A 21,009-nucleotide genomic window follows, 5' to 3' on the forward strand; every position below is an offset into this window, starting at 1 on the left:
GAAGGAAATATCCTGAGAGAAAATTGCAATCCTTAACAAAGATACTAGCTCACAGAAAATGGTGTGGATCTTTATCTATTCTTCAGACTGTGGAGGAAAAAAAAAGAAAACCTCCTAAATTCTCCTTGCTTATTAAACTAGTCATGCATTTCACTGCAGGTTGTAAAGCAGTAGAACATGCACAAGGGGCTCATAAGCATATTTTAGAGTTAGGGAATATCATTTATACCATTTTTATATTGTCAATATTACCCCTAGAGAATAAAATTAAGTTTGAAACTACTGTAAATCTACAGTTTTGCTCACCTTTGTATAATTTTATTTTCAATAGAATGAGTCTCACATAAATGAATATATGATTAAGGAATAAACCTAATAAAATAATACATTTACTACACACTAGTTTATTCAAATATTGGACATATATAATAGAACAAAATACTTTATAGAGTTTGTGTTTTTCACTGACATGCATTGAGTAGATTTTGGATTTTCTTTGTTGGAATGAAATTTTGACCAGGTCTTATTGTTTTTTCTGTGCAGCCTGAACACTGATGCCGGAACTCCAACTGATCATAGGCACGAATAGGGTGCTGTAGCAGTTACCTGCTTATCTAGTGTTGTAATTCTTTAGATTTCATACTCAAATTCTTAAATTATGGAACCTTCAATTACTATTTGTTCATTACTGATAATTAGAATCTTGCACCTACAGGAAAAATGTGCTAGAGAATGGGTTTCATACGTTTTTAGGGGATAATCATAATGATGAGTGAATCTGATACTTTATACTTCTTTAATCCCTTTTTTTCCAAGGAGTTCATATTGCTTCACAAACATTATCATATTATTTCACACAGCATCCTAGTGGGGTAAGTAGGTGGAAAACATTTTAATACACATAAAATGTTATTTCTAGATGGTATGAGATAAAATGTAGACATTCCTGCTTTAAGCTATGTTTACTATGAAATAGGTTTATTTGTCAGACCTGGTAATTAACAGAAAGTGTATCAGGAGGTAATTAATTTGTACAATTAATGAAAATTTGTTATCATGGCCTGGGAACTCTCCTTTCTAAAAGAAAGATTTTACTGTAGTGTTCTCTAAGGAAATAGAGGGAGCTCTTGTTTTTAGAGTTTACCCTGCCTACATTTTTCCTTGAACTGTTGGTGGTGGAGCAAAACATTGAACCCCTTTCTGTTAGCATATTAATTATCTGTAAGAAAGGCAGTGTTAAAATTAGACACCCAAGCTACTAAACAACTCCCTTTATCCTCTTTCTTCTCTCTTTTCCCCAATCTTGCTTCCTCTTTGTTTTGTGATCAACAAGCAAACAGAATAAAAAATATATAGACATAAGAAAGGAGAAAGGCAGATACAATGGGACATTTACATCATGGATATTTTGTACTGTTCATGCTCTGTTCTAGATATGGCCAGATGCCTAACATATTCAAGTGATTAGGGCCAATGAAACATTTGGCTTGAATTGCCCAGAGAATTACTTGAAGTATTTTTAACTTTTTTTTTTAACAGATACATGGTCAAAGACTGATGATATAACCAGTCATCATTTTTATGCCTCCTAAGAATATAATAGGTATTTAAGTGATCAGAAACATTTAATATCACTCCAAAAATGCCCCCTTGCATCAAGCAAAATCTGATACATTGTGTTATATCTGCCCTAGAATTAATTTCTGATGTGACAAAAGAACCACTCATTTTATGCAAAGGGCCAAATGAATTCTAACAAAGAGAATGAATAAAACTTTATTAGTTCCCTATGGAAGTTTATGCAGATTTAGTTGGAATTGCAACTACTCAATGCACTTTTAAATATTACATTAGTTCATGTCAATGAATATAATATTTTAGTCAATTCATATGCTGAAGGATTTTTTTTAAGAGACAGACATTTGGCTTCTGATGCTCTCCATGGAATATAAAAGATCTGTTTATGTAGAGTAGGTATGATGTTTTAGCTCAATTCAGAGAAAAGTCAAGCTAAAAATAGGTCCTGAAGAAGATTTAGGCAAATCAAATGAAAAATTTTATTAATATCAAATATCTGAGCTGAATAATGATGAAGAATGACTAAAAATAAAACATCCCCAAATGTTTCAACATTATATATTCAAATGGCATATGTTGAATGATAAGGGAAATTGAACATCATTTCTAAATTAAGTCACTTAAAAATATGCTACTGCTATTTTATAAATATATTTATTTTCCTTGGGTTGGCCATGAAGAATCCTCATGCATTTTTTTCTGGCCTTTTTGTACATATCCAACTTCTTTATGACACCCGATTTTAGCTATTTATTTTCACATTCTTTAGATATATAAAACTTAAAAGAGGTTGGGATAGCCAGTTGTGGCCCTTGAAAGATAATTCAACTGAACAGTAGAATGTTTCCTGTATGGAGCTTCTGTGCCATGAGGTATGCCCATGTCAGTCAGTGATGTACTAAGGAAAGGGCTGCATGGGCCTGCATTGTTACTTAAAACTGCCCATGTTTGTAAATATAAAATTCCCCCTTTTACCTATTGGATAAATCTTAAAGTAATAATCCCTGCCAACACTCCCCAGATAGTGTGTGTCCCTCCTTCAAAGTTCCCAACCTCCTAACATTCTTCCAAATAGACTTTGTTTGTTGCTCTTCCCGATCTTTAAAATTGTTTACATCCAAAGTGTACATCAGATCATCTCTGTTTGGAACTCAAATATGAACCCTCTTAAAAACATGAAACATTCAATTACTAATTAGCTGTTTCCTATGTCTAATAAAGTGAACATGCTGGGTTTGGTTTAAAATTCAGCTACTTCACTCCTCTGTTTATGGTTCCAGATGTTTTTGTTTTATCTAGGAGTTTGCTTTGACAGCTACTACTAAATGATAAATCACTCATATTATAGCTGAAATGCATTTTGAAATTGAAATGTGGCAAACTTTGAGATTGCTCCAACGATCAGTGTCAGTTAGCAGGTCAATACTGACTCCTACTTTTTGGTCATTTAACATTGACATATGTAAAACAATAACAGAACAGGTGTTAACTTTATACAACATGCTACACAGGAGTGTATTTTGCTACTGGTCTTAACATTGGGAGAAAAATTTTATTACTATGAAATCTCAATTTATTATACTTTGGGTAAAAAAAATTGATTCATATAAATATTGTCTTCTTGCTAGCCTAGGGTTTTATTTTTTATTTTTTTTTTAATTTTCAAGCTGCTGTAGAAACTGTTCCTGATAGGCCTTATAAGCAGAAACATTTAATGAAGTGTGTGGGCAGATATGTTTCTCTTTTAATAAAGACATAATTACACATAATAAATGAGATTTTCAGTAACTGAATTTTTCTAAATGAAGAATGTTGATTGTCTTTTGGCACTCACTGCTGTGTTTATGTACCTTTCTCAAAGGGCATTATTTGTTTTGCCATTGCTTTCAAGTTTGTAATGTTCACAATTTGTACTGCATGACTTGAGCTTTACTATATTGTATAAATATGAATCCTGGTAAAATGACTGTCTTGCATTTGATGTTGAAGATCTTTCCTATGAAATTTAGGTTGTGTATACAGAAGATGAGGTAGACTGGAGAACTGAGCAACTAACTAGTTCCTTTCACCAGATTAAATATTCTCATACTCCATGCACAAAGCAATCTGAGCAATTCTCTGGATTGACAGATTACCAGAGTGTTTTTAAAATATAAACTTTCTTTTGTTTTGCTCCGCTAAAAAGATCAGATAATTTCAATGAATTTCTTGGGGAAATATCTGGTTACCCTCTAATTATGTTCAAACTTCCAGCTAGTCTGACTGATACAGAATCAAACTTATTTATTCTCCTATTACCTTACCATATCTTTATTTTTGGTTCAGAGGTATTATTCAAAAATTTCCACTAACTGACCATGATACCCTTTACTCAGAAAAAATAAATATTTTAAAGATACCATGCATAAGGTCAAAACATGTATACTTTTCTCCTAACAATGCTAAACTTTGAACCAGATTAATGAATATTTTGCACTAGACATATCAGCTCAAATATGATAATATATTCTTTATGTGTAGAGATGATACATTTGGCTCATAAACATAAGCTTTTTAGCATTTCTTAAGCAAGATAATAGGGTCATACTGAGTCAACAGCACTTTCTTTCCAGCTTCTCATTTTGTAAGCAAAGGACAATTTGTGATTAGTAAGATACTCAGGTCATAAGCCATTGTTATGGAAAATAACAATTTTAAACATAAAGAAAGATAATAAATTTTTAAAAAGCCTTTAATAATTTTTAATCACAACTATCAAATATTACTTAAATCTAGGATACTATGAACTCTAGATTATCAATACTCAAATGAATACTGGTTTGAATAAAACCTCTGGTCATAATGGTATACAGAGCTAGTCTTTCTTCATGCAGTATACACAGTGTTAAGGTTAAACTTTGGAGAAGAAATTCAAAATGTACAAAGCTGTCATTAACTTAGGCCAAAATTATATAACTCCTTTCCCCCTATTTTGGTAAACTATAGGGACTTCAATGTATCATTGTGTACAAAAGGAAAAATAATATAGATCACTGTAGACATTTATAACATATTTCATGAAAAAAATCAGTCTTCGATTTCTTCAATGTTGTCAAAAGAAGAATAGAAACTATATCATGAAAACTGAAGGACTTTTGAAAACTGACATATTAACATACAGAAATGTTAACTTTTACAAATACTAAATTAGACCTGTTACATTAAATCATTTTAAGTTCCTGAAGATAAAAGTTTTAGTATTATTAAACATGTATCAGATTTATTCCACAGAAGAACTAACTTGTTTTCTTTTTTTTAAAGGAGGTAACTATTACTGTTTAGCAATGGCACAACAGTTTTATTCGGCCTGAAAGGTCCTCGCTGGCTTTACATAAATGAAGATGCTTGTGATTCCAGTTTATCTCTGAAACTATTCAACATGGAGTTATTTCAATTGTGTTTATCAGCAAAGCTTTGTTTACTGAAGCAGCTATTCAATCTGTTACATTAAAAAAGGAATATGTGTACATTTTGAAAGCAATGATGTAAACTTTGTCCTCACATTAGATTGACCAGTTTAAGAATATGAGCTAAATCCTAATGGCTAAAGTAACTTGACCATATTTGATGCTTTTCTATGATTATTTCAGCTTGGCTTTTTGTCTTTTAAGAATAAATACTGTAGTGTGTTAGAGATTAGATTCTTATATGTATGGTTTCTCTGTTCTATCATATATTAAGTTAAAGTACACTTTCTTTGTTAAAAAATGTACTTGCTAAACTTCAGTATAAATAAAAGCATTTTGACTTTGTCAATTGTCACTGAATTTTTTTTTCAAATTGCCATCTGTGGTCATGGTAATATGTAGTAGTCAGTGCAAATCAAAATATAGGAAGGTGTTTGCAAAGTTTTCTCCAGTTTAGTTATTCCAAACAAATAGGAACATGCATCTTATTCTCTCCACCCATTTAAACAGGTCAATATTCTTGTTCTCAATTATTCTATTTGTTCACCTTGGATTTCCTATTATGGCTATATGTGTTTAATGAAGCTGTTGCTAGGAAGAAGGACTGACTTGGAAGCAGGAAAAAAATGTACTGCACAAAGAACTGTAAAATATTTCTGGACATCTGTTAATTTCAAAAACTTTCTTCTGGAGCCACCTTCAGTGGAAAAAGACAACAAAATTTAAGAAAGTGTTATACATCTACATTAGTCTCCCAAAATTCCTGGTTCCTCAGTATGTGCAAGTGTCTAAACAGTGAAAAACGGAGTCAAATCATGGCCCCTTCCTATGGTTTATACAATCTCTCTCTCTTTTTTTTTTTTTTACCTTATCATTGGTATACTTTCAGTAAAATCATGGCACTCACTCAAATTCTGGTTCACCCAAGAACCTCTCAGTTTTTCCTATTCGGTGGCAGTGCTACTTAGACACCTTGCCTGTCTTGTGAGACATGTGTTGTGTCTCAGAGAACTTCAGGCTGGCCACTCAGTGACTGTGTCTTCTACTTTGGAATCATGTTGCTATTTCTACAGATATTTCCTCTCATCATCATCTCCTCACCATACTCATTTATGCCAAACTTGAGTGCTAATAGAACTAAAAAAGATTTTGCTATACAGGACAAAGATAATTAAATGTTTTTATTGGTAAGCTTGCCTGCTTTGGTAGTATTCTATACCCGCATACACCATGACACAAAAGAAACAGGGTCCAAATAGTCAATCATATGTTATGTTGGCTTATATTATGTAAAGGCTAATGTAATGACCAGAGGACATCTATGCCATTAGTTCCCCAACTCTTACAGTTCCAGGTGCCTACTACCACCAGTGATTTAATCTCACCTGGTAGCAGTAACCTGTACTAACTTACCATCAATGGGGGTAATTCAGTTCTGGGTCCTATGGATGGATAGGACTTCTAGGGAAATAGAAGCAACTGTATTGATCACTTGGTTATTTGGTGCACAATTCTGAAGAGACTGAGCTATGAAATACTGGTAGTGAGACCTACTCTCCATTGCCAGTATTCCTGGGATAAGATTGCTTGCCATTTCAATGCAAACCCTTGACTGTTCTTCTATGTCCCCTTCCTCACCACCCTTTCTCTTCTCCAACAAAATAAGAATTTTATCCTTAAGAAAAGGCATTGGATATAGGAAGGAAGGAATTCTCTCATCAGAGGACAGTGATTTCTCTGTACATTCATTTTTTTTCTCAGATACAGCCCTCTTCTAGGGTTGAGAGGATTAGTGCTACATTTTGTTTCCTTTTTATGTTCTGGGAGTGTGGCTGCAAGAACTGGATCAGCCTCAGGCAAACTTCAGGATCTCTGACCTCTCATTTTGCACTTGCAGAGCACTGATGGGGGTATGCACAACAACTCCCACTGCCAGACACAGTCATGAAACCATAATGTTTATTTACTATTCCAATAGAAATGTGTCTTTCCATAACTCTCAAGTTACCTAACCTTTTGGGAAGATTCAATTGCTGCCATTCTTCCCAATGTATGCCATTCTTGTCATGTTACTCAGCATTCTATTACTATAACAGATACCTGAGGATAACAACTTATAGAAAATGAAAATAAAGTTATTTGGAGTCCTGGTTAGAGGTTCCAGCCTATAATTTCCTGGCCCTATTACTTTAAGTCTTGTGGAGCATATGGTGGAGTGAAACCATTCATCTCATAGTCATGTCACTATAAGAGAAGAGGAAGAGGCCGATCCCACTATACACTTCAAGTGCACTCTCAGTGATCCAAATTTCTCTGACTAGGCCCTGCACCTTCAAAGTCCCTCCACTTCCTGATAGTGCCACAGGCCTGCAACTAAGTCTAAACACGTGAATCTTTGGGGGACACTTACCAAACTACAGCATTCTGTTCATGAACCCCAAAGACTTATGACCCTCTCATAATGTAAAGTGAATTTAGTCCATTTGCAAGAGTCCCCAAAGTCTTAAGTATTCTGTCATTGCCCAGAAGTTCATGTACAAAGCCTCCTCTGAGATTCTAGGCAAATTCAGCTGTGATTGATCCCTTGTTAAAAGTAAACACATACTTCCAAGATATAATGGTGATATAGACAGGGTATATGTTTCAATTCTAAAAAGAAGGAATAAGGGGACTTGAGATGAGTGATCAGATCAAAGCAAAAATTAAATTCTAAGTCTCCATGTCCAGAATTTGGGGCACACAAAGCTTGAGAAGACCTGACATAGCAAGCGGCAGCTTGCAGCCCATATTGCTATTTTAATTGGCCAATTCTGCATGTTTCTTATAGCTTTCTTGGCAGGCATTAAAAGGCATTAAATGGTGCTGATGCCTTTACTTTTGGGGGTCTGCATTGAAGCTTTGACTTTACTCTCATAATTCTACATATGACCCTGTCATTGGCTACTTGCAGGGACTCTAACTCTGAAGCACATTGCCTGCCTCCCAAAATTTCCTTTGAAATCTTGGTGGAGTCCTCTATGATCTCAATACTCTTATATTCTTCATGCTTTCAAAACCAACATCACCTGGATAACCCTAAAACTGGCTACAAGTGTGAGACATACCTGGATCATCATGAGCCATGCCTTCAGAAACCTCTTAGTGACTTTCCAGCTGAACATTGGGAGACAAATCTCTAGGTGGTTTTTACCTTCAGGATACCTTGAATGAAACAAATTTGCATTTTTGCACATTTGAACATATGATGGGTGGGGTAGTCTAGAGATTCCTTAGATGACTTTGAGGCATCCTTCCTATTAGACTGATGCAAAGCATTTAACTACTTTTTATAGTCAATAATTTCTTTAGTAACTGCATCCTCCTGGATCATATCTTTACATGTACCCCTTTTCTGGTCAGACTGAAAATATTTTAAATCTTTCTACTTTGTGACATTTGCTCTTTATTCTCCTTATAAATTTGGCTAAATGTGGCCAGTATTTCCCATGACTGAATGCTGTGCTTCCTTGAAATTTCCTCCAGTAAATAAACTAATTTATCACCTTCGAGCATGACCTCTTGCAAAGTCTCAGGACATAGATAAAATGCATCCAAATTATGCGCTGCTGTGTAACACAGATGGCCTTTAATCCAATCTCCAAAAGTCCTCATTTCCATTTGACACCTCATCAGCATAGCTTTTTTTTTTTTTTTTTTTTTTTTTTTTTTCCGCAGTGCTTGCAATTGAACCCAGGTCCTTACACTTGTGATGCAAGTACTCTACCAACTGAGTTATAGCCCTAGTCCAGCATAGCTTTCTTTTTTAAGAATGTCTGCATTCTTATCACAATTCTGCTTTTCTGAATACCCACCATAACATCCATAAGTGCCATTTCCAGCATTCTAGGTTTTTCTAGCTTTCTACCCCAAACTTTTCAAAACTCTTCCTGCAACCAATTACAAAGTCTTCTCCACATCATCAGGTATATAGTAAAAGCAACGACTCCACTTCTGACACCAATTTCCTATGTTAGCTTTCTTTTACTATAACAAATACTTGAGACAATAAACTTATAAGCCAAAAGGTTTATTGGCTCAGTTTCAGATGTTGGAATTCATCTCAGTGAGTGACTGAGGAGGCTGAGGCAGAATGATCAGAAGTTCAGTCAGCCTCAGCAACTTAGTGGGGCCCTAAACAACTTAGAGAGACCCTGTCTCAAAAAAAAAAATAAAAAAGGGTTGGGGATGTGGCTCATTGGTTAGGTGCCTTTGAGTTCCATCCCTAGTACCTGAAAAAAAAAACAAAAACTGATTGTAAACCAAATATTTGACCACTTCAACTTGAACTTGTAGAAAAGCTCTCCAATATCATATACATAGCTAAGTGACTCATTCATTCAAAATCATAGAAAAATAGAAAACTATCATGTATTACAGGTAATATAAAATTAATCAGGATATTTTTCATTTGTTTCTACAGATAGTCATACACATGTTCCCACACAATATACACAAATATAAATATACACAAAACCTTCTGGTTTTGTTTGTAAGTAATCAATATGGGTATTTTTCCTTTTTCTACTGGCTCAGCATGCTCTTGAACATATGCACATGTAATTCATGACTGGTAAATCAATGGTCATGTATAAAGATACTTGGCTGTCATTGAAAGAAATTGTAGTCATTTTGAATACAGAATGCCTAGATGATGATAAATGTGAAGCTAAGTTATTTAATTATTGATGCTCCTCTTTTGACTTCACATGAAAAATGTAAGATTTCCCCTTTTTACACCTTCTCTTGACTACCATGCAATACTACTTTGAAGTTTCTAGGTTGAAATGGAGTGATAGTTAAGCTGAGAACACACACTAGGGACTGTGTTATTAACCCACATTCACTAGAAGTATGTAAGCCAGAAGCTTTGGAAAGCAAGTGTACCAATTTAGCAATGGTAAATCTCTCTAGAGTATCAGACATATTTATTATAATTGAGCTATGACACTTGCTTCAATTAATCAAAGCAGAGAACCACAATAACCACAAATGCATTTGAACTCAATTAATACATTTCTTAAAACATGCCATCGTAATTCATTATGTTCTGACGAGGTAAATACTTCATCTTTGGATGTCTTTATAAAAAATGAGTTAAACCTATCATATTTTGGGTAAAATTTATGCTAAAATTTATGGGAGAACCTGCCTTCTGGATTTCTATGGCATTTATGAGATTAGCAGTATACAAAGATCTTAGAAGTTCCAGAACAATATGAACATACCTAAAACCTCATCTTAATCAAAGGTGAGAATTAAAATTGAAAGTAAGTAGGTGCAAGTTTTAGTTGGCTTTTTTGTTACTGTGACCAAAAGACTTGTCAAGAAAAACATAGAAAAGCAAAAGTTTATTTTGGATCACAGTTTCAGAAATTAAGTCCATGGTCATCTTTCTGTGTAGCTCTGGGCCCCAGCAGAGTCAGAAGTGGAAGGGCATGGCAGAGGAACACAGCTCAAGACATGGCAACCAGGAAGAAGAGAGCTGTGCTCATCAAGTACAAACTATAAACCCCAAAGGCATAACTTATGTTTTATTTTTCTAGCCTTACCATACGTACATGCAGTTACCAACCAGTGAACACATTCAAGTGGGTAAATCCACCAATTAGTTTATAGCTCTCATAAATTATTTCACCTCTGAAGAACATTCTCACATTGTCTCACATAAGAGCTTTGGGGGAACACCACTCATCCAAACCATAACAGTGCTATTTGGTGTCTATCACAAAAAGGATAGTTTATATAACAAGAAACATCCAATAATATCAAGGTAACAGAATTCACATTATAAAGAGATAGAAGTTACTACAAATGCAATATAATTAAATACCAAATGCATGATACAATGGTAAAGAAAGAAAAAACAGTTATATGCAAAAATCATGGGCAGGTTTTATGAAATTTGAAAAGAATCCCAAAGAACATTCTAATTGAGGGATGGAAAATGTAAGAAACAAGCACCTGATAAGTCCCAAAGTAAAAAATTGGAGTGGCATGTACTACTCTTAGAACAGAAAGAATCCTCTATGAGGAAACAGAATTTTTGTCCAACTGGAGTGGGAGATAGATTTTGTTAATTAACATGGGACTCTAATATAAAGCACCTTACAAAGGCATCAATGAGCATATAAATGGAACCTGTTTGGAATATCAATCTATGAGCACTGTCAAATGGACTGAATTGAGATGGTGCACAAAAGAGACAATTATATGCCATAAAGTAGTAATTTCATATATTGCTCTATACATTTCTAATTTAAAAAAATAATTCACTGGTATACATAATATCCATTTTCCCAGATGCTTATAATCCTAACTATGATAATGTAAGGCATTCCATGAATCAGTTAATATAAAGAAATGTTTTTTTCATGGCTTAATAATTTGGAATTAAACTTCTACAAACATCAATATGATCATAAGCCATAAACTGAGATTTATTTGAAATAAAACATTTCAGCAGAAGACCCAACTTAATTTTTTCACTTTTACTAATGCAAGCAATCCCTGAATTCTAAATGGCATGAAAAGGAACATCTTTTATATATAAACCATGGTTACAGCTAGGCCAGATTTCCCTTACTTCCTCCCAAAGTTTCACTCATTTTACTACTTTAAGATATAGATGTTTCCCCACCTAAGAATATAAGTTCTCTTAAACTCTCACCCTACTTCCTATCCCCTAGATTTCCCTGTCCCTGCTAATACTAAAGTAAGAACTTCTGCAGTACTTACAATAAAATCATCCAGAAAACTGAAGCAAGGAGAAAATAATTTTATATCCTGATATTAAGGATCTACCCTTTACTATATTTTAAGGTCTCATATGAAAGCCAGAATGAGGCTGATTTTCCCCATGGACAAAATTCTAAGATTTCATAGATAGTAGGGAGGTTTAACACCACGGGTGATTCTATAGATAAGCTATCTTATGAATATAATTGTATTTTGTTGGCTAAAAATGGTAAACATTTTAAATGAATACATTTATGCAGAAAAATATTTATTTCCCATTTCAAACTACAATGAAAGTTTTTAATACATTTTAGGTGGAAATTGAGATCAGGAGTTGCCTAGAAGAAATACCAAAAAATTAGACCCAGAATCAAAGCAAGGAGCATAAATGGATTTTTCAAATGACTAAAATATTCTTTTAAGCATTAAAATATTGGTGGGACTATTATTTGAAGTAAAAATAGCAATCATATATGCTATATGTTCTCTATTGCTACTAATTTATATTTTTATGATTCAGGATTATAATTATGATTCCCCCCATATGGGTCAACATGTTTGAGTTTTCCTTTTAACCTACTTGACTCCTCCTTATATATCTAACAAAGTCCTAAATTGTAAACTTTGCCATTTTACAACTGCTATTCTTCCCCACCTACTTGTTTGCTTTTTATGTTTTCCTTTTCTATTCAAAAATCTCTGCATGTGGGTCATTATCTCAGTTTATTTTCCATTACTATACCAGAACACCTGAGACTGGCTGATTTATAAAGCATAGTTTTATTTTGGTTCATGGTTCTGGAGGCTAAGAGTTACAAGAACACAGTACTGGCATCTGATCAGTAAGGGCTTCAGGCTATTTCAACTAATGACAAAATATGGAAGGACAAATACATGCATAGAGAAAAGAAAGCGTGAGTGGTGACTTTGCTTTATAACAACTCACTCTCATGGTAACTAACTCAGTCTTGGAAGAATGAGAATTTACTATCAAGGAAGGTATTAGTCCTTTTTATGACCACCTCTCAAAACTGCCATGAAAACATGCAGATTAAAACAAGAACTGCAGATGCAACAAAGTATATTGAAACCATGGCAGTCCATAACTGTTTAATATACCCATTTACACAGAGACCGATTCTCTCAAAATATATCATTGTGTTAGTCATATGTACATCACTGTGACAAAATATCTCATGAAAAATAACTTGGAAGATGAAAAGATTTTTTTGCTTTGTTTTGTTTTGATTTTTGACTCATGGTTTCAGAGGTTCAGCTGATAGTTGGTTGATTCCATTGTTATAGGCCAAATGAGAGGCTGAATATCATGGCAGAAGGGCATAGCAGACAAAATATCTCAGTGCATGGCACCAGGAAACAGAAAGAGAATAAGGAACCAAGGACAAAAGCACACACCCACAGTGACCTACTTCCTCCAGCCATGCCCTACCTTTCTTTTCTTTATACCCAGTAATCCATTCAAATTATCAATCCATTCAATTTTACTGCTCTCATAATCTAATTGTTTCACTTCTGAATATTCCTGCATTGGCACATGAGCTCTTCAGGGAATATTTCCTATCTGAATCATAATAACCATTTACTTTTTAGTTTCTTCCATTTATCTATTCATTCATTCAGATGACAAATATTTATTGAACTCACTATGTTAAACATTGGATGAATAAGATGTAAATGGACTCTGTCTTCAGGGGCTTTATAGTCCTTATAGTTAATCACATTATGTTGTGTGATATATGAGAAATGAAGGTTTCTGTGAATCAGGGGAGACACTCCTAAGGCCTTGGGATCAAGTAAGATTTCCTGAAGATAAAATGATATCTCACTTGCAATTTGAAAGATAATTATAGATAACTAGGGAAACAGAAGTCAGGCCACCATCAAGCAAAGATATAATTTAGTTTCAGAAAATTCCTACCTTTATTCCCCCAAAATTCTTTCTTATTTATTACCTTGGTACTTCAGGAAGAAATAACCATATGGTCTTTCCTTATCTCTATTTTCCCCTTACTCTTCTCTCCTCTGTGACCCACAATTTTGGACTCATAATGATAGAGGGTAAAATGATGGCTACCAGAGAGACTAGTGATTGAGGTGCATAGGGAAAAGGGAGATGTTTCATTGAGAGGGAATAAATTTTAGTAATATATTGCACATATGGTGATCATATGAAAAATCACTAAAATGTAGATTTGAAATGTTTTCAGCACAAAAAATATTAGGTGAGGACATGATCATATTAATTAACTGGAAATAATCATCTTACTATGTATACACATATTAAAACATCATATTATATTTCATAAATATAAATGATTTTTTCCAATTAAAATAAGACAGAATAAATAAAAATTAAAGGCGATTCCAAATACAAGGTAATCACTTCATAACACATACGGTTTGAAGACTTCTGAAACTCCTAAAGAGTCCATATATTTCTCCCAAGTTAAACCATCCACCCATACTTCTTGTGATATCTCTGTGTTAGTCCTCTTTGCACCACTATGACCAAAATACCTGGCAATAAGAACTTAGAAGAGAAAAAGTTTATTTTGTGTTCATGGTTTCAGAGGTTCAATCCATGGTCAGCTGACTGCATTATTCTGGACCTCAGGTAAGTTAAGGCAGGACTTCATAGTGGAAGGATATGGTGGCGGAAAGCTACTCAGAAAATGGCAACAAGGAGGAGAGAGAGATAGAGACAGAGATAGGCAGAGAGTGAGTGAGCAAGGAATCAGGGACAAAATATACTCACCGAAGGTCATGCCGCCAGTAACTGACTTCTTCCAATCATGCTGTACCTGACTACAATTGTCACCCAGTAATCCATTCAAAGTGTTAATCTATTAAATTGATTCATGCATTATTTACATTGCAGCACTAATAATCTAAAAATTTTACCTTTAAACATTTCTTCATTGCCACATCAGATTTTGGGGGACTTCTAATATCCAAACCATAATATTCTACCCTTGACTACCAAAAGGTCATGTCAATCTCACAATGCAAAATATATTTATTCCATCTCCAAGAGTCCCCATAGTCTTAACAGGCCCAGCATTATTCAAATGGGGTGTTGAGATATATGCTCCAAAGAACTTGGTCAGCCTCTTCCCCTTGGCCTTGCCAGTTGCCTCCCACATGGCCTCTCTCTCAGGCTGGCTTTGTCTATACCAAGAATCTTTCCTTAGCAGACTTGTCATGTCACTGGTATCTACTAATCTCTGGAGTCTCCATTGCAGTTTCAATTTCATTTTCATAACTTCACACCTGGCCTTCTCAGGGGTTGCCCTCAGGGATTCTGACCCTCCCACAATTTGCCTAGCCTCTGAGGCCTTGCTTTGAAATCTTGGTGGAAGCCTCCAAGATCCCCAACTCCATCATTTTGCATTTCTGCAGAATCAGCACCACGATGATGATACCAATGTCTTCCACTAGCTCAAGTACTAACTGGTTCTTCTTTGGCCATGGCTATAGTGATTTAAAAGTGCCTGGGTGGCTAATAATGGTGAATAAATATTGGGGCACAAGTTTGAGGAAGTCTAGGTGCTCTCTTCTCAAAGCAATGACTTTTAAGCAAGTTTTGTTCTTTACACATCATTGAGACTGCCATGGGTGTGGTATTACTGGTTACTGAGATGTTCTTAAGGCATCTTTCCTATTTTCTCTGTGTGAAGTACGTAGATTCTCTTTAGTGCCTGTAATCTCAGCAAACACATCTTCCTTGGAGCCAATTTTACACACACTTTTCTGACACAAAGACAAGACTTTTAAATTTTTCCAGTCTGTTTTTTGCTCCTGGTTATCACAATAAACCTGGTTCATAGTCAACAGCAATAACTATGCCACTGCTTGAATTTTGTGCTGCTTTGGCATTTTCTCCACAAGATTAATTAGGCCATCACCTTTAAATGTCAGCTTTGCAGAAAATTTTAAGTTATGGACAAAATACAGACAAGTTCTTTGCTGGAATGTAACATGAATGACCAATAGTCCAATATCCAATAGGTCCTTGTTCCCTTCTGAAACATCATGAGTGTAATCTGTATTGTCCACATTCTTAGCATTCTGTTTTTCAGAGCTCTCCACCAGAATTGCCCTTTAAACTCTGTCTAAAGCATTCTAAGACTTCTCCAGCCTGAATCTCCAAATTTTTTCTAAACTCCCCCACGTATCACTTCCAAGACTTCTGAAACACACTGTCACCATACAGGATATCCTCTAAGTGGGCAGAGACCTCAACTCACCCTGACAGGTTCTACACTTATGCAGCTGAAGAGAATTTCAGAGCCCTTTGAAAACACATACAAAGATATATGCATGTATCTCCCAAAGGGAAGAGAGGGTACAGTTATGCCTCACTACTCCTAGAAAAAAAAAGTGAGGTATCCAGCATTGAATTCTCTGACTATAAATGTTATTTCCCTATGAAGAAAAATGCATGTTCCAAGGCAAACGTTGGTGAAAATAAAATTCCATATCAATCATTTAATATTTGGGATTCAGAATGCTTCTTTCTTCTGCAGTCTAGCCATGAATCAATTATGATACATTGTGCAAGTCTTTGAATCTAGTGACATTTAAATTGTTTATGTTATGTTCTAATTAATCTGATACAAACATATGATGCAGGTTTTTTTTTTCTTCATTTAGCTAAAGTGAAAAGCATGAATGGTCGTGTTCATAGATCTAAGTCTTGATCTTATAAGGGTGTCTTTTCCTCTCTCTTTGAGATCTGCCTATCTCAACATGGTCAGATGCGTCACAGCAATGACCCAACTTCTTGGTACCAGTTTCTGTGTTAGTCAGATTTCATCACTATGATCAAAATAATTGACAAGACCAATATAAAGAAGAAAAAGTTTATTTTGGGCTCATGGTTTTAGAGGTTCAGTTCGTGGTAAACCAACTCCATTACACTGGTCCTGAGAGAGACAGAACATCACTGCAAGGTGTGGCAGAGGGAAGAAACTGCTCAGCTCATGACATTCAGGAAGGAGGGAGTCAGGATGGCAAAGGGTGGGGAGGGAGAGCACAAATATGAGGATTCAGGAATAAAATATAACACCCAAAGGCATTTCTCTGGTGACCTATTTCCTCCAGCCAGTTCCTCCATATGCCTATAGTTACCATGCAGTAATCCATTCGAATTGATTATGTTATAGTTCTCATCATCTAAACATTTTACCTGTATACATTCCTATGTTGCTTCATGAGCTTTTTATGGGACATCTCATATACAAACCATACTAATTGGCAAATATGAGAAGGAAAAATGTTGTCTTATACTCTTGATTATTGTAGATGACCAGTTTTACCTTGAGTAATTAAAACTATAGTACACATTTCCAAACCAATTTACATTTGACAATTTGTAATTGTATTCAAATAGTTTCAATTAATGTCAACTATTCATAAAGTTTAAAAAGTTATATGTTTTACATTATTTTCATATATTACTCTATTGTACACCATTGATGCTTCTCAGAACTCTTTTCCAAGAAGTTTGGCATGAGTGACATGGGTCTAAGAGAAAGATATTCAAGCTGGATAAATTTCATAAAGAGTAATGCTTTATGTCAGTGTGTAATGAAATACATCTTATATTTGTAAAGGGAATTTGTGAATGATGTTTTTGGCTCTGTGTTCAATTTGCTTATTTCTGGACCTAAAATCTCATTCTTAAGAATATGTATAACCAGAAATCAGAGTGAAACTATGAAAAATTGTTACCAAAATAACAAAATCTGTGTTACTGGAAAACAAACATTTTTTGTTGTTCTAAATAGTTATACATGACAATAGAATGCATTTTGACACATTGTACACAAATGAAGCACAACTTCTCTTTTCTCTGACTGTACTCAATGCAGAGTCACACTATTCATGCAATCATACATGTACATAGGGTAATAATGTCCGTCTCATTCCACCATCTCACTCCTGCACTCCCTCCCTTCCCCTCATTCCCCTCGGCCCAATCCAAATTTTTCCATTCTTCCCTATCTTCCTCCCATTATGGATCAGCATCTGCATATCAGAGAAAACATTTGGTCTTTGTGTTTTGGGTGTTGACTTATTTCACTTAGCATGATATTCTTCAAATCCATCCATTTACCTGCAAGTATCATAATTTCATTCTATTTATGGCTGAGTACTACTCCATTGCATATATATACCACATTTTCTTTATTCATTCATCTGTAGAAGGGCATCTTGACTGGTACCATAGTTTAGCTATTGTGAATTGAGATGCTATAAACACTGATGTGGTTGTGTCACTGTAGTATGCTGATTTTAAGTCCTTTGAGTATAAACTGAAGAGTGGGATAACTGGGTCAAATGGTGGTTCCAGTCCAAATTTTGTGGAATTGCCATACTGCTTTCCATAGTAGTTGTACCAAATTTCAGTCCCACCAGTAATGTATGAGTGTGCATTTTCCCACACATTCTCACCAATATTTATTGTTGCCTGTATTCTTGATAATTACCATTCTGACTGGAGTGAAATGAAATCTTAGAGTAGTTTTGATTTGCATTTCCCTAATTGCTAGAGATGATGAGCATTTTTCATGTTCGTTGATCAATTATATTTCTTCTTCTGTGAAGTGTCTGTTCAATTCCTTATCCCATTTGGTGATGGGGTTATTTGTTTTTTGGTGCTAATATTTTGAGTTCTTTATATATTCTGGAGATTAGTGCCCTATCTGATGTGGTGTGGTATTGGCACCAAAATAGACATATAGATCAATGGTATAGAATAGATGACACAGAGACAAACCCACACAAATACATTTATCTCATACTAGACAGAGGTGCCAAAAACCTACATTGGAGAAAAGATAGCCTCTTCAAATGGTGCTGGGAAAACTGGAAATCCACATTTAACAAAATGACATTAGACCCCTATCTCTCACCCTGCACAAAACTAAACTCAAAGTGGATCAAGGACCTAGGAATTGGAGCAAAGACCCTGCAACCTATAAAAGAAAAAGTAGGCCCAAATTTTCATCATTTCTGCTTTGAACCTGACTTCCTTTAACATGACCCCTAAAACACAAGAAATAAAATGAAGAATCAATAAATGGATGGATTCAAACTAAAAAGTATCTTCTCAGCAAAGGAAACAATAAAGTGAAGAGAGAGCCTACAGAATGGGAGAAAATCTTTACCACACACACTTCAGAAAAAAAAGACATAAATTTATGATCTCACATTTACAAATGTCCATTGGGTATAGCCATTCTGATATAAAATATAAAGGTATCACATATATTCAATACAAAATTTTTATCTTCATTTTTGTTTTGGTACAATCTTTTTCATAATTAAAGGATGACTATCATTGAATATCAAGCTGGAAAACTCAGATGCATCCTGAATTTTTGCTTTGTTACCAACATCTATTCAGTCATTAAATACTATCTCTTCCACTTAAGAAATCTATCAAAATAATTTCCATTCCAATGTCATGATCTTAATTGAAATTCCTATTTTCTCCCACCTGGAGAATTTCTTTTAAATTGACAGACAAAATTCTATGTGTTTGTCATATACAACATGCTGTCTGGAAGTGAAATTGTTATATATTGTTTTATGGTTAAACCTAGCTAATTAACAAATTCATTACTTCACATAGTTATCAATTTTGAAGTAAGAACACAATGTCCACTCACCTTGTTTTCTTCAGCATGTCATCTTTAACTATCATCACTCTTCTGCTCAATAGATTTCTTGAACTTATTCCTCATAGTTTTAAGTATTGACCCTTTAACCAAAATCTCCCAACACATTCTCCCTACTAACAACCTCAGGATCTGATAACTGTCATTCTAATTTATACTTATATGAATTCAGTTGTTTTAGATTCTTCACATGACTGAGATCATGTGGTATTTACCTTTCTTTGTTTGGATTATTTTACTTAATGTGACATCCTCCAGGCTCATTCATTGTCAGAAATGACAAGATTTCATTTTTTATGGCCAAATAGTATTTCATCGCATACATAATATATTTTCCTCATCCATTCATAAGTTGATGGACCCTTATGCTGTTTCCATTTCTTGTTATTGTTAATGGTGTTGCAAGAACCATGGTCATACATATTTTGCTTTTGCATACTGATTTCATTTCCTTTGTTTCTCATAGGTATCATTAATGAGATTGTTTTCTTGATTTTTATTTTCAGAGTTTTCTCTTAGGGTATAGAAAGGCTATTGATATTTGTATGTTGATCTGAATCTTGCATTTTTGTGTATTTTTCTTGAAGGTCATCTTTTACTGCACTTCATAACCATTTCACTTTTTCCTGTTAATGAACATAAGATTTAGAAAGAGTCAATCATAGGTTTCAGTCCTAACTAATTATCTGACAATTAGAAAAATATGTTTAATCATACTTGTCACTGATTTCTTTGTTTCAAATTTAAAGTCCCTAATTATCAGGATTTATATGGGGCTTAAAGAGCTAAAATGCTTAAATAATTTCAGCAGTGACTACCACTGTGGAGGCATCCTCTAAATGATAATTTTTTATTAGTGGTTGATATTATGCTTGAACCTCTTTTGTTGTATTTATCTCTCCAACAGGTTATAGACTATGGCTCTATTTATCTGCAATTATCTCACTATAAACCATGATACTCACCACACGTGACAAAAGCTGACTAAATGAACTAATGTGTTTATTGATCACTTAGCACAGTTCCTTGCACACAGGGTTTATTTTTTTAATGTTTGTTGTGTTATACGTAAAGGAATGTCTGAATACTTCAGTTGCCATGACCTACATTCCCTTTGCAAATGATATTGAATTCTATAGACATACAGTAAACTCTAATTATACCTCTTTCTGCTCAAAATAAACAGTTTTCTGGAACTCATACAAAGAGTTATTCATTTACATCCTAGATTTGGTTAAAATAAGAATTGTAAGTTATAGCCACAATTAGAAATAAAGGAATGGATTTGGGGAAAAAGAAAGCAGACTTATTTTATTTAACATCTCAATTTTTCAAAGAAAAATACTGGGGAGAAGATATTCCATGTTTCCAGTTATTCCTTTCTTAGTCTTTGAGAATAATGAAGTTTTAAAATTATCTCTGATTGGGCCAAGACACTTTTAATGCCATGTGTGTTCAGTTTTCTTTTCTTGTTGAAGCCAGCACTTAAATTAGTATATTAAAAT

General features: G+C 34.4%; 1 protein-coding gene across 10 annotated transcripts in view; it reads left to right on the top strand.

Annotated features, from left to right (window-relative positions):
• Dach2 (dachshund family transcription factor 2) overlaps window positions 1-5,369 on the top strand; it is a 557,008-nt gene extending 551,639 nt beyond the window's left edge. For 8 of the 10 annotated variants that reach the window (XM_047535139.1, XM_047535141.1, XM_047535140.1 and 5 more), the window contains one exon: window positions 4,879-5,369. In XM_047535139.1, coding sequence (XP_047391095.1) covers window positions 4,879-4,928 — 50 coding nt within the window. In that variant the 3' untranslated portion in view covers window positions 4,929-5,369. Of the gene's footprint in view, window positions 1-543 lie in introns of all 10 variants that reach the window. The other 2 variants (XM_047535144.1, XM_047535143.1) reach the window with 2 other exon arrangements.
• Window positions 5,370-21,009: the final 15,640 nt, after the last annotated feature.

The sequence above is a fragment of the Sciurus carolinensis genome, chromosome X (assembly GCF_902686445.1).
Source record: "Sciurus carolinensis chromosome X, mSciCar1.2, whole genome shotgun sequence".
In the NCBI taxonomy this organism is placed as follows: Eukaryota; Metazoa; Chordata; class Mammalia; order Rodentia; family Sciuridae; genus Sciurus; species Sciurus carolinensis.